Source organism: Pelophylax lessonae (genome assembly GCF_965119305.1).
Source record: "Pelophylax lessonae genome assembly, chromosome: 10".
Taxonomy (NCBI): Eukaryota; Metazoa; Chordata; class Amphibia; order Anura; family Ranidae; genus Pelophylax; species Pelophylax lessonae.
In genome coordinates, this window is record NC_138777.1 from 85,324,110 (window position 1) to 85,339,504 (window position 15,395).

Consider the following 15,395-nt stretch of genomic DNA (forward strand, 5'->3'; position numbering starts at 1 on the left):
TAAAACACAGTCCCTGGTGAAAAGCCCTGAAGGTGGATAGACTCATGCTCCCCCTTTAAGGTCCGCACTTACCAGAAGATGAATCCCCTACAGGGGTCACAGACACCAACCAAACAGCAGTATATCTCCTTCTCCACCTCAATGCACCTGATCACGGGGGGTGATTTATTGGGATTTATTGGGATGAGCACGAGTATATCCACCTTTATGGCTTATCACCAGCGACTATGTTTTATTTGCACTGGTTTTTGCACTTGTCACTTTATATGTACTCGTGAATTTTTTGGATCAATTTATATTTTATATACTGTGTTTTTGCATTCTTTTCCACTGAGAACTCTTTTTATATGTCACCAAGTTCTGTCATATAGTTATGAGATATATTGTTTATTAATTGTTTTGTCACTTTATTTGCAATGAGAGCACTGTATTTTTTGATATATAGCCAGAGTGTACTGATATTGGTCATACAGGTACTGTATTGTATATGTATCACCTTTATTTCCATGTACACATCTGTTATTTATGTCTTGCTAAAAACAAAATTTAAATTATGAAGATATTAAAGCAAAATTCCTGTATTTACACAGCTAGCATTTAAAAGTATATTCAACAATGTAATAGGCTAGCATTGTGTATATTTTATATCTGTATAGAGTTCAACTTTAAGCTTCTCTACCATACCCTTAGTAAATATGTCATGGAATTTGGAATTTAATGATAGTTCTGAGAGACTCACCTTCCAGGTAGGTAACGGTGACATTAGTATAGACATTGTTGATGGAACGGCATGTCTTTATGTTGTGGTAGCCACAAGGGTGATAATGCCACTCACATTCATCCTTAGGGTTGTAGTAGTCACAAAATATGGCTAGAGGGAAAACAATTAAATTATAAGAGTGAAACGCCGTTATAAAGTTTTGTAATGATATACAGTTTTGATATTAGTATTTGAGTTTGGATTGTGTATGTTGTTTAATAGTATCAAACATCCATGTAGTCTTTAGGATCTCAAATTACAGACAGTTAAATTGTTACTAAACCCAGGACCCTGCATTTACTATATCTGGTCTCCCACAGTACACAGAACATGGAAATGCAATAATTTTAGTAGATATAAACTGCTAAATACTATTGCTAAAATACCAACTGCTAAATTTTCTCATCAGCAGTTCTTGCGACTTCTATCACTGTCTGCCTAAAGCTTGTAGAATGAGTTTTTATTTTTCCCTGACCCTCTGCCTATACAGTGCTGATTGACCCTGTGCTGATCACATGCACTCTCCGAAGGAAAAAAAAAAACTCTCTAGCAATACACACCAAACTAATCATGTGCAGCCTGTCCTCTAATGCTCTGTTCTATCAGGAAATGGTCTAGAGTTAGTGGAAGAGGAGGAGGATCAAAGAGACAGGATCACACAGCCTTTTTACACAATGCAGAGGATTAGCCCCTTATTTTACCCTTTTTCAAGCAGTTACCCGCTCCCACTTCCCAACCTCCTGGGACATGTCACCGGTCCCAGGAGGCTTTGTGTCCATTAACAAAGTGCAGCATGACTTAGCATGTGAAGTGGGAAGCCGGCTGTGAAGCCACAAGAAGTCACAGTCGGCATTCTACCGTATACATGCTGGTGCCAGGGACTCAAAGTCCAGTGAAGAACTGGCCTGGGTGAGGACCGCACTGGATCCCTGGACAGGTAAGTGTCCTTTTATTAAAAGTTAGCAACTGCAGTATATGTATTTTTTTTAGTAATTGAAGTGCCTCTTTAAGTAGTAGTGTGAACAAATGCTAAGCTTGCAAAGGACATTTTAAATACATACCTCTTCCACTACTCGTGCTGCTAATTCCTGCTTCATTTATGAGAAAGCCTCCACTGATGTCTGTGCAGAAGCCAACACTTCCAGGAGTGTTGATCTCTTGTGTTCCCCATTGTGTTTAGTGGTTTCTTGCCCATCTCCACATCAATAAAGGTTGCAGTATTGATGTAGGGGTAAGTAAAAGAAACCACTGAGCTCAGTGCGGAGACACAAAAGATTGACAGTTCTGGAAGTGTCAGTTTCTGCACAGACTTTAGTGGGGGATTTCTCACCAATGAAACAGCATTCAGCAGCACAGGCAGTGAGAGAGAAACACATTCCCTTCAAAAATCTTGCCTAGTCCTTTAACTGGCTTGTGTCTTAAAGTCAATTTGTGGCCAGGCTATTGGCATCCCAGTATTACATGTCTTTAAAGAGAAGTATTTATATATATATTTTTTTTAATCATACCTACCTAGGTGGATGCAGCATCGGTGCAATGCTGCATCTGTTCCTATGCCGACTCGAAGACTGAGAACCCAAGCGATCAAACACTGCTGATCACTTGCTTCTCAGTGCTCTGTGAGCAGAGAGCTGGTGACTGTCAGTTTTTGTTTTAAAAAAAAACTTAGGCTAATCATATATATTTAGATTTCTCCCTTTCAGCCATGTGCAAGAATTAATAGATTCCACCATCTACACTAATCCCACAGATGTCTGAATACCAAAAAGTGACTGCATCTGAGAGAATGCAGTCACAGTTTATCTGACAACTTTGTAAATGGCTCATTTAAATTTTTAATTTCTTCTGTTGAGCTGATGGTGCACACATGACCACCCATGGCTCAGATTTTGTCCAATTCCTGTTTTGAGTCATTTAAGGCAAGCATTTTTTTTGATGGAGACAAATAAAATTTGAATTTATTTTCAAATAATAGATTAAATCTACAATTTTATGAATGTACAGTTGTATTTTCATCTGTAGCAGTCTCTCCCTTGTTAACTCTCTAGCATCAGGCATATGCATATGTGTGAAAGCACGAAACAGGACATTATTCGTTGCTGCCACAATTACAGTATGCATACCTGTTTTGTGCAAGGATCAGGCACAATTGTGTTCCCCTAGCACTGTGACTGTGCTGTCACCAACAGTTTCTGGTCACATAGCAAAGATCAGGAGCAAGTAGGACAGTTTTCCAATCATGTGATTACTGTGACAGCCAATCACAGTAAACACATGAACAGGAAGTCCATGTAAACCCTCTTGCCTTATGAACTCTTTGAGGGCCGGCAATAAGAGTAATTATTAGTAATAATGAGCATAAAAAAGAAACATACATAATTTTTATTTTTAATATTATTGGTATTATTATTATTATTATTACTACTACTACTACTACTACTATTTTTATTGTTAATAATATTAAGTCATCCCCTTCATTTTGACAATGCTATGTTTTTATGTTATTTGAGGTCACATTGCCTTCTGGATTCCCAATGGGCTGGCAGCAAACTGAAATCTAAATTAAATCCAAACTGTGAAAAAACCTTTTTTTTAGTTTTGGATAGAAAATGTAAAAGTTAGAACATCATTGAGGTTTTTATTGTTGCCTGTAACCTAATGGGGAACATTTTAGTGTAGTTAATATTACTGTCTGTGCCCCATTTAATTTCACTCACTTCCTGTGTGTTTACTGAGACATGAAATGAGAGAAAGTCTCCCTAATAGGCACAGAGATAGCAATAAAATCCTTAAAGATGTTAAAACACCTCCCCAAAGAGGGAAGGTAGGTGGAAAGTTAATGTTCCACCCCTGATCTCTGTAATACTTTACTCACGGCATACGTCTGGTGTTCTCCAGTAGACACAAGCTCCAGCTTTGGTGCATTCCTGAGCATAGACAGCTACCGCAGAGCAGAAACATTCACAGTCTCCACCGCTGTCACAGGAACAAGAGTCTCTCACACAAGCCTCGAAGAATGGTTTTGGATCCACCTATCACAAGTCAGGACATTAACAATTATCAGATGACTTTATTGTGTATAGCATTTAACATCCTAATTTCAACCTAAAGCATGTTCTAAACCATGGGTGTCCAACCTTTTGGCTTCTCTGGGCCAAATTGAGTGTAGAGAAATTTTCTCGGGCCGCATATAAAATATATACTATAGTTAAGGTATATAAGTAATAAAATGCTGCCGCGCCCCCCGCACTAATTTAGCACAACTAGAGGATGATCAAATGAAATGGAATCATTATACGGAGGTTTACTTCTTCTGAGAGATAATAAAGGAACACTCTAACCACCATGACCACTTCAGTGATTTGAAGTGGTAATGGTGGTAGGAGTCAGAAACACTGCACATGCTCACCTTCCACCCTCCCCCCCCTCCCCTCTGAGGCAGCCTCTGCTTACTGTTAGTTGGAAGCCGCTGTGGCCATGCCCTCGACCCGACTTCCTTCCTCCCCATCAACAATAAAAATTGTCAGGGGGCAGTGGGCCGCATTGCCTGCAGTTCTGGGCCGCATGCGGCCCCCGGGCCGCAGGTTGGACATGCCTGTTCTAAACCTTAGTATAATTATTTATTGCAATTAAAAACATCTCCAGCAAGAATGTGTCTTCACTTTTGGATAGAGCAGGGAAGGGTTAAAACCTTTACCGGTTTTAATGCTTTCTGTTGTCCCATTGGGGTGATTTTCCGGAGGGGGGATTTACTAAAGTTGGTGCACACAGATCCTGTTGCATCTGTGCTTAGTAATCAATGTGTGCCCCAGTTTTAGTAAGTCTCCCCAAAAGTGTCTCTAGGACAGAAATTAAGGGGAATTTAAAAAAGACACCCATTGGAATACAAGCACTCTTCTTTTCAGTATAATAGAGAAAAGCTAGAACTCCCATTAACTTTTTATTGCTCTCCGTGTCTCTGTTTAAGATTGACCCTAACCTTCTTCTATCCCAGTGACAACACTGCAACTGAGACAGGAAATGAGAGAAAAAAGTCCTCAGATATCAATAAAACATGAGATAGCTTTTTTTTTCTATTCCTTACTTTAGCCAAAACTAAAAAAAAAATTGCCTGCAGTTGAACTCTAACAATTGGTATTACAAATTCTCAATTTCCCGATAATATTTTCTGTACTGTATTCTCATCTTCTTACCTTGCTGTGACAGATTTTGAAGACATCACTTGTGATTAGTCCACACTGCTTCTCAGCCCAGGCCTTGCGATGTGGCTTCTGACTGCAGGGGTTGATCACTTCTATTGCATCAGGGCAGTTAGAGTCAATCTTCCAGCTGTTTCCAAACTCCAGGACATCATTGACTTGTAACAAGTGACTGGTGGTAAAGTCATTTTGTGAATTGTCATCAAAGTTTCCACACAGGCCACACAATTTTCCCTGTTGAAAAATATAAATGAAACTATTATGAAAAAATGTTATATACTGTGATTAAATGTTAAATCCACAATATCAGAATTTCATTTGGTTCTATATTGATGGCTCTGGTAATTTGATATGTAATAGTACATTTGTTACAAATCTAGGCTCAAAAAATAACAAAATCACTGGAACACAAAACTATTGATAATGTAACTGATACAGCATCACCAAGATAAACACTTAAATAGGGGAAGAATGGAGCAAAGATATGTTGTGTCCAGTTACTGGTGATGTTTTGAAGAGTGAAAACTACCCCAATACTAGCATGTTTCACCCCCTTCATTAGCAAACCATGTTTCTGTTTTAAGCTCTGTAACACTTTTTTTTTTTTTAATAACTTTTTATTTGCATATAAGGTGTACACTACACAAAACAAAAACAAACAGAAACAGACAGAAGTCTCAGCAAAACTCAGTCGCCCACGCAGGGGCCCAAGAAACATCATGATACATTCAGCATTTTTGCAACCTTGTTGAGACTTGGCATGGCCCATGTCCAAGACGTCGCCCCCATGTATGATAGTAATACTGCTAATAGGAAATGTCCCCAGTGTCCCTCCACACCCTTCTTGATCTAATCAGGGATTAAGTTATGGTGAGATCAGCTCTGTGACACTTTTACTGAAAATTACTCCGTCATGCAACTCTGTACCCAAATTAAATGTATACTACTTTGTGAAACAGATGGAAATTTCTATTGGTGGTATTTAATAACCACTTTTTTAGTACATAAAAGGAAAAAAGTTAAACAATTTCCAAACATTTCCCTTTCTTTCTGTTTTAAAACATAACAAATAAAAAATGTCAGGAGAGTAGGAAAACCCTGAAGTGGTTCCTTTTTGGAAAATAGACACCCTCAGGTAATCTGATTCTTTGTCACAATTTTTTTGGAAATGAAGAAATATGATGGTATTTAGGGGTTACAAATGGAGCTTGGTAAGGGTGCAAGAGTTATATTTAATGTACAGGTCATACACAGAAGGATCAGGAGGTGAAGGGTTAATGTATAGGTCATATACAGTGGGATGATGAAGGTGCAAAGTGGTGAATGCACAAATGTGCAGGATAAAGAAGGTGAGGGATTCATATACAGGCCAGATCAGGGTCAGGATGGATCGTACATATACTGATTTTATTATTATTGGCATTATTACTGAAATGCGCTGGTGCCAGCTGGTGGCCAGGATGCTTTCTTACCTTTACACATCGATAAGAGTTTGTAAGAAAGCAGGGCGCCCTTGATCACCAGCCAGTATGTGAAGTACATCTGCTAATTGCAGCCTTTGTTTATGTTCTCTAATTGGTCACAGAGATCATGTGGTACAGAGCATTTTCCATTGACTCTGTCCTTCCATGTAGATAAAGTCTGCAACTAGGTGAGGATGAATACAATTTCTCCTTTTTTCATCCAAGGAGTACATATGTTTCAAACAGGAGCCGACCGCACTTCCGCCCCGCCGGACATCCGGACTCACGGGGCATGGGGGAACGCCCGGCCCCTTCGCACCAGGGATCTCATTAGGCGTTTGGCAAGAAGAGGAACACAATCAGATAAGTGAATTCAGCTGCAACCATAATTAATTTACCTACTTAAAGCCTCGGGTTCTCGGCAGTGAGCTACATTGCTCGCTGGCTGAGAACATCGAGGACTGTTTAGCAGTGTCAAACTTATGGCCATCTGAACAAAGGTAACCACATACTCCTTTTTCTTACTTACTAAAAGTCTATTTCTTTTCTTTTGAATGGCTGCGGTTTTGAATTGGAGGAACAGAACTTCTAATTGCATTTATTGGTGGTTCTTACCACCAACACACCAGAACTATAGGCTCTTTTTTCCTTTCTGGTAGTGAAAAAAGTTAAATTGAACTTGATTTCATTATATCACTACATAGTACAAACATCAGCAATGAATGTTTCTTGTTCCTTCCTCCTCTCCAATAGAGCCATTGTCTTGATCTGAAATCAAAGGCTCCCATCTGATAATTTCATGTCTCTCCTCTCCAGTCAAATCAGCTACATTTGAGATCCAGCTGTCTTCATCTGGTGTTCATCCGAGGGCCATCCACCACTTATTCCAACAACCCCTCTCTGATACAATTGATATGTGAGAGCTATTGCCATTCTAATTATATCCTTGATACAGCCAATGTTTGGACCCAGCAGAGCATGCAGACCACTTGATTTTAACATTATGTGCGCAAGTATATAGTGTTTTTCATCATTGCATAGAATGTAAGTCACATTGCCATTATACCTTTTGAATCTGTTGTACGGATTGACATGATGTAAAAATGATGTTGCTATGATGTTTATTGACTGATCTATTTTTGATCAATTATCTACAGACCACCACCCAGGGTTTCCTCTCCCCCCCTGAAGAAGGAGTATCTGTTGTAAACTCCGAAACTAGTCGGGTTCTGAGTCTTCACCCTGAATTGGTGTGGTCATTCTGTAATGCATATGTGATGTATTTTATCTTACTTGCCTTTTATATTTTGTAATTATTTCTCAATAAAATTATAAAATTTACTATTTTTGTGTTTATATGAGTGCCTAAAAAGTCCCACCAATAGGGGAATTTTCTTCTTATGTTTCAAACAGAGTCAACAATAACCCATTTCATCCTATTAAGACCCTACCCATAGTTCAATAGTAACTATGAGTAAGGCCTTGATAGGCTGAAATTCATAGTTACTAATGACTTACGGGTAAGGTCTTGATAGGATGAAACGTGTCAGTATTGGCTCTATTTGGAACATGTGTACCCATGGTTGAAATAAAGAGAATTTTTTTTCATTCTGAACTGGTTGTTGACTTCACTTAAATGGAAGGACTCTTGTGTTGTGGGGTGGAAACCGAAAGTCAGGCACAGAGAGTGGAAACAGAGACCTCATGCCGGTCCTGATTGCATGATTGGCTTACAGTGCCATTATCTTGCATGTGTCCATTAATGCTGTGCCTTTTGCCTGTGGTCAGCTGTGTCCAGTCACAATGCAATCACAGAAATGTGCAATGCAGTTCCTGAATGATGTATCGGTATGTCCTCCAGGAACAACAGGTGAGCCAACCAGCCATATATGTACAATGGTCAGTCTGAAAGGGGGTATATGTATACCAACTCACTAATACCTTATATACACTTTGCAGGATATTCACCCAGGATGGGAAAGCTCATGGCCATCATTTGACCATAGGTCAGGTGGGAAGCAGTTAAAAATGGCATTTGTTGATTATACACAGTGCAAATAAATGTCATTTATTAAGGGCTCGTTCACACCATATGTGCATGAAAAGTGATAGGAACTGGTTGGAAAACTGCATAGATTTCACTTGCAGAGACATGAGTTTATATCAGTTTACATCTGATTACACGTGTGTTTTAGTGAGTATTTATGCATGTTGATATCAGTTTTCATGTGTGCTCTATTCATACCAATGTCATGTCAGTTCGTACCAATGTCATGCGCAGAAAAAAATCTGCATGTGATACCAGTCTTGTGGTGTGAACAAGCCTCATTGAGAACCATTGTTTACTTTGTGCCCTTTGCAGAACGTGTGCAGAAGAACTGACCTCTCTGCACCATGGTGTGAATGAGGCCTTAGGATATGCATTTATTTTAAACTAAACCCTCCTTTTCGGCCAATGAGACTGCCATCTTGGCCTCTGCTTGATCTGCAACTGCCATGGTGATCAGTTATGACACCAGCCATTTGATGGTTTGAAAGTTTGGTTGACAGCACAAACAAATGTGACAGTTAGCATTCCCAGCATGTCCAGTAGTGCAGCGGGGGGACCCAAGAAGAAGAGGTGTGGGGCTGCTCTGTGCAAAACCATTGCACAGTGCAGGTAATTATAAAATGTTTGTTATTAAAAAATATCCTTTACAATCATTTTAACATTGAATACAATCTTACCTTGTATGCAGGTGACACCTTGATGAATATGGTGGTCTTTCTGTCCCAGATCAAAAGAATACCATTGCTTGCCTCAATGACCAGATAAATACCAACTTCACGGGTCAGGTAACTCACGTGCTTTCCACCTTGGCCTTCAGTTTCCACTAAAACTTTATCTGATAATTTTAATAGTTTATCCTGCGATAAGCCAAAACAATTTTGGGGTGAGATTTTTCTAACATCCATGTTTTATGCTGTTTTTTTTTTTAACATCCCAAAAAGCAATTCACAGATAAACTGTACATACAATAAATGTAAAAGTATGGATATCACCACACTATGGGTCACCAACAAACTTCTCCAACTGCTGTTTCTGCTGTTGCATTTTAAATAAAGTGTTGGTCTTATTTACACTGATTGGAAACCCTCTAAAACCCAGACAAGGGTGAACTGGGTAAACAGGAGATCACTAAAATCTTATATAACCCTTTCCAGTGGGAGGTATATTATTCTTTAATTTCTTAAAGAGCTGTGGACAATGGGTGTTTCTGAAAACATGTCTTTCTCTGGGTAGGGTAGTGACGTAGCAGGAGGAACAACAGAACCTAGCTGGGGACACGTTATTGAGCAAACCTGGAAGTGTCAGATGAAAGCGGTATCCAGAGCTCCTCCAGGGAGCACCCTTCACAGGATGTCTTCGCTTTGTTTTCTTTTTTTATGGCAATAGGGTCGCTTTAAGATGTTAATATAATTCCACAAGTGATTTTTTTTTTTTAAATATGCAGCTTTAATTAAAATAATACCTAGTGATCCTGTAAGGCAGGCCCTTGTTCAGGTACTTCTTTTTATAGAGTAACAACTGTCTTTCAGCTGGCCTCATATATTGACAACCTGTTACTAACCTGGTTGGGAATATGGGAAACTTTTGAAAAAACAACAGTAAGTCTGTACTGCTAAAGAGAGTGCAACACATTGTTACAATGCAGCTGATGCTTTATAAGTGTGCACTGCACTCAGGACTCAGAAGCCAGTGGAAGCGGAGCCCAGCAAAACCAACTGGCAATATAATGGGAAGGAGAAAGTGATCACATGGCCTGTCAAAGTCAAAAGACTGTGTATTCTACAGTTAAAGAGCTCTCTATGCTATATTAAGCAAACAGAACTTAATAGGACATGCAGGCTGCACACTGCATTTTGCATTTAAAGAATTGGCTGCGGTGTGCAGATACTGGTAGAGTATAATGGAGAGCAGATAGCGTTATTTACTCTCTCCTATAAATCAACCCTTATGAGTAGCTATGCCTACACACACTGCACTTGCATGGTTCAATGCTATCACAATCAAGAAGCTGGCGCAGAGCAACGATGTGCATCTAAAGCTGGAGTAATTGTGTGTAGATAGGAACTGGCTGAAATAGGCTACCTGAAACCAGCAGGACTGATAGATTGAAAAAAAAGTGGCAATTGTTCATGGTATGAAGTGCTTTAGCAAACTAAATATCATCAAGTTAGGGTTTAGATCTACTTTAGGTTTTTCTTTAATTAAACCAAAGTGCCACATTATCTGATAGGTACTTATAGTATTTCAGAAGTGAGAGTAAGGTTATGCATCTATGTTTGGGAAAAATTGATATTAACACTGTACTGCAGGCTAATAGCTACAAACACAGATGAAACGCAAAACAGGGCTGTTTTATTATTAATGCATCTCTTCCCCACACTGTAGCCCTGATTGCTTGGAGAGGAGACCCAATTTTTCTCTGGTACAGTTAAGTAAACCTCATTGGTAATTCTCATCCTGTGACTGAACTACTTCTCCCACCTTGGTGTACAGGGACAATATGAGTCTGCTACTCAGTCAAACTCAGGTATTTACAGTGGTTACATTAAAATCAATAGATTTAGGATGTAGTAAATTAATACTTAGCTGCATTTTGTCTTTTATATCTGCCTGGAATTCAGCTTTACGTTAGCCATGAGTCTTTATCTATTTTTTGAAAATCAAATTCCAAAACCAGGAAAATGAACTTCCAAGATACTCACCCCAAGAAAAACTTTGATGGATTTGGAACATGTAACTCCTGTAGTGCCACATGGGATGTTCTCTGTGATGATGCTGAAGTTGCCATCAGAATGGTTAGGACCACAATAATCCTAAAAATATATTTTTAATTGTAAGAACCAGCAATGTCTTTCCGTTTGCACTACACCATATAGAGTACAGTATATTTAAAGTTATTAATCACCCTGGAAATGTACAAGCTTTAAAAATGAAGGAAACTGGTATGATGAGGAGAGTTAGCCATGGAGGTGTAGATTGGTAATCAAGGGAATTACAGTGATGTGTGCCTCTTTAAACCTAAGTTATATTGATTTTAATATAAGCAAGAACAATAAGTACATTTGTAACATTTTCAAGCTATGCTTTCTATCCCAACCTGCATGTTTGATAGTTGTAGCCCATCTGGAAAGTATTAGTTCTGTGAGTTGTACATTCTGTACAAATGAATAGTCTTTGAAGCCACTACTGTGTGAGCATAAGTATTAGTGCTGACTGCCCAACATTACTACCTTTACAACTAAGCAGAGGCGTAACTACAACCTTCATGGCCCAGGTGCAAGAAACCATGAAGGGCCCCCCTGAACCCATCCCGGGGGCCTTTTCTCATGTTCTGCAGCCGTCCACCTCCTGCCTTTTTGAGGCCCCCCACATAGTGGTGGAACACCAGGGCCCAGTGACAAGTGCGACCTTTGAGACCTTGGTAGTTTTGCCACTGACCTTACTATTACTGGGGGCATTTTGGAGGATGTAAGGAAGCACTCTGGAAGATGTAAGGGGGCACTCTGGAGGTAATAAAACAGTATCTCCAGAGTGCCCCCTTAATGCCTCCAGAGTGCTCCCTTACATCCTCCTTTGGATCAGTGGCAGTAGTTGTGGTGGGATCCATGGCGATGGTGGTGAGGGGGGTGGGATCAGTAGGAGTGGTGGGGGTGTGGGGGATGGGATCTGTGGAAGCAGTGGTGGTAAGGGAGGTGGGATCTGTGGCAGTGGTGGTGGTGAGGGGGGTGGGATCTGTGGCAGTGGTGGTGGTGGTGGGGGGTGGGATCTAAAAAAATCAGTAACTCCAGAGTGCCCCCTTATGGCCTCCAGAGGGCTCCCTTACATCCACCTGAGTGCCCCCTTGGGATCAGTGGCAGTAGTGGTGTTGGGAGTTTGTGGGATCCATAGCAATGGCGGTGAAGGGGGTGGGATCCATGAAGGTGGTGGTGGTGAGGTGGTTGGGATCAGTGGCAATGGTGGTGGTGAGGGGGGTGGGATCAGTGGCAGTGGTGGTGAGGGGGATTGGATCAGTGGCAGCACTGGTGGTGAAGGGGGTGGGATCCGTGGCGGTGGTGGTGAAAGAAGTGGGGTCTCTGGCAGCGATGGTGGTGAGGGGGTGGGATCTGTGACAGCGGTGGTGGTGAGGGGGGTGGGATCTGTGGCAGTGGTGGTGGTGAAGGGGGTGGGATCTGTGGCATTCGTGGTGGTGAGGGGGGAAGGATTTGTGGCAAAAGTGGTGGTGAGGGGGGTGGGATCTGTGGCAGCGGTAGTGCCATCCTCCCCCACCATCACCACCACTGCCTCTTATTGATCCCACCCCGCTACCACCACAGATCTCATCCCTTTCCCCATCCCATCACCTCTGCGACAGGGGTGATCGGGGAATAGGAATGAGATCTGTGGTGGTGAGGGGGTGGGTGGGATCAGTAAGAGGCAGCGCTGGTGGAGAAAGGGACCAGTAGCACTGACAACTTGCAGTTAATCACTTATTCAGTCAGTCGCATGCCTCCAGGGATACTTCTGTGTCATGGGGTCTCCTCTCAGAAGGAAGAGCTTCTCCCCCTTCACTCCAATGGTCATCAGCTGCTCAGCTGATGCCTCCCTTTCAGCCATTCAGTGTCCACCTTCCTACATTGCTTCTCTCAGGAGAGGATAGGCAGGAAGGCACAGTGAAATGTTAGCCACTGCTCAGCCTCCCCTCAGCGGGCAGTTGCCCCCTCACCCAACAGTGGAACGAACGAGTGGATGGACTGGCCCCTCACACTGACAGAGCCAGAATGGCCAGACGGGCCCCTCATAGCGGAGCGGGAGAATAAGAGAGGAACGGGCGTGTGGGACCTATACAGCAGAGTGGGAAAACAGGAGAGGAATGGTGATCCCCCCGACAGTGGCAGAACTCCAGCGCCCAGTCGCAAGTGCGATTCGACTCTGGTAGTTCCGCCACTGCAACTAAGCATGCACCTGCATGAAGTAAACTGTGCAAAAACAATTTATTGTTGCAAAATACCAATTCAAATGAAACTACCCCCTTTCTACACCACCATTAAAATTGACAACATTGTCAAAACCCTAGACCAGCCTTTCTCAACTTTTTCAACACAGAGGAACCCTTGAAATAACGTTCTGGTCTCAGGGAACCCCTGCTAAAAATTACTATATCTACAGCTCATGATACATTATTGTGATGGTCAGAGGAAAGAATGCTCTTTATCTTTTGATAACCAACTTAACATTTCTAGGTGAACTGCAAATAGGACCAGTTATATGTTACAAAATGACTGCTGGATAAAATGTTTACCTGAACTGCGAGGGAGAATATTTAAATTTTATTTACAGCCAAAGCTTAAAAATGTATCTTAAGAGATTTTTTGTAGCCTGTGTACCAGTGGGGAGATTTCCTTTCACTCCCTTTTCCAGAGACACAACAGAAGGTAAGAGCAAATCCCTTCAAAATGAATAGAAATGTCCTCTTAGACAGCTGTTACCAAAAGAGCTCTCCCAATTGGAAGCTTCCCCTTACCTCCTGTTCTGGTCACAGCCAAATGTTTTTGGATTGCCAATCATTTCATGTCCTGGTGACAATGGTCACCAGGACACAAAAAGAAGGGTGACTATTCCCAGTTGTTACCCGAACAATATGAGAGTTAATTTATCTCAGACAATATTTGGGTTAATAATGAGAGTTCTATGACTGTGAATGAAAACTTTAACACAGCAATTATTTATTGATATATAGTTTGAAAAGCCTACTTAATTTACAACAATCTAACTATTGTACATACTACAAAATGTAAATTATTCCTAGTTTACCTGAACAAATACAATGCATAGAGTGTATACTCATATACAAACACACTATGACCGACCCCAAGAGAATATGCAATGTAACCCTTAATCCTTCATAATTACCCTTAGTGATTCCTCTTGCTCTCCCATGCCAAACAGGAAGTCACTCTATCTCACCTTCGCTAATATAGAGCCATCTTGCATTGCCTTGTATAGGGCTATAGTGATTGGTTCAGCTATCTTGCTCTGTCCCTTCCTCTGGGCGTATCTTGTTCAGGATAGGACCATTTCCCCCTCCCATAGTTAAGCCTCTTTCTAACCACTCCTCTCTGTTTGGGGGGGGGGTTTACTTCTACCTGTGGTGCATTGGCTCCAGAAAGTCTGGCTTCCAGAGATGAAGTTACAGGATGATACTATCAGTATGTGTTTACATGTAAATAGCAGTTGCCCCCTGGTAGCTCAGGCATGCATTTTAAATGGATTGTTAAACCGGTTCCTAGAACTGACTGCCAACTGAAAGCCACACAGCTTGATATAATTGACAATCATATCTCAACTAAATGTAAAATCAAAACTCAATATCTCGTACATATATATATTTACATAAATATTTACAATCTCTAAAATGGAGATTTATACATAATCTCCTCATCATCACAACACGGTAAGGGAGATTATGCCTAAACTCATATGGCAACACAGTGGAGACACAGAAAATAACTAAAGCCCTAACAGAGATTCTATCCCCTCTGAAATCTATCCAAAACTATAAAACTATAAAGAAAATCTTATTTTTATAAACCAGTTAGGTTGCATGTATAACAGGCATGCAGCTAAAAGCTATAATTTTAGGGTCACATACCTGTGCAGCTACAAACTCGCAATTTCCATCAAAGTCATAAAATTTCTCATCAAAAGTGATGTAATGGCCACTGCCATAGATTGAACATGTTGCATAACACACAACATCAGTACAGGTCCATCGTCCACGTTGACAAAGACTGAAAAAAGCAATCAGAAAATGGATTTCCAAAAATAATTAAATTATTCTTAATTATATCAATTTTGCTTTATTAGATATTTTTTGTCCCAAGTTCTTCAACACAGAAATAGAGATATTTTTTTTAAACTTCTGGTGATGAATTCGTTGAAATTTA

At 40.7% G+C, this 15,395-nt stretch overlaps 1 protein-coding gene across 1 annotated transcript in view; it reads right to left on the bottom strand.

Annotated features, from left to right (window-relative positions):
- The window catches only part of LOC309565967 (mucin-5B-like), a gene marked incomplete at its 5' end in the record, with an annotated part of 169,095 nt that overhangs the window by 98,857 nt on the left and 54,843 nt on the right, over positions 1-15,395 (bottom strand). Inside the window, 6 exon segments of the mRNA XM_082270994.1 lie at positions 740-871; positions 3,636-3,792; positions 4,954-5,193; positions 9,150-9,329; positions 11,175-11,285; positions 15,101-15,239. Of these exon segments, the coding sequence (XP_082127120.1) occupies positions 740-871; positions 3,636-3,792; positions 4,954-5,193; positions 9,150-9,329; positions 11,175-11,285; positions 15,101-15,239 (959 nt within the window).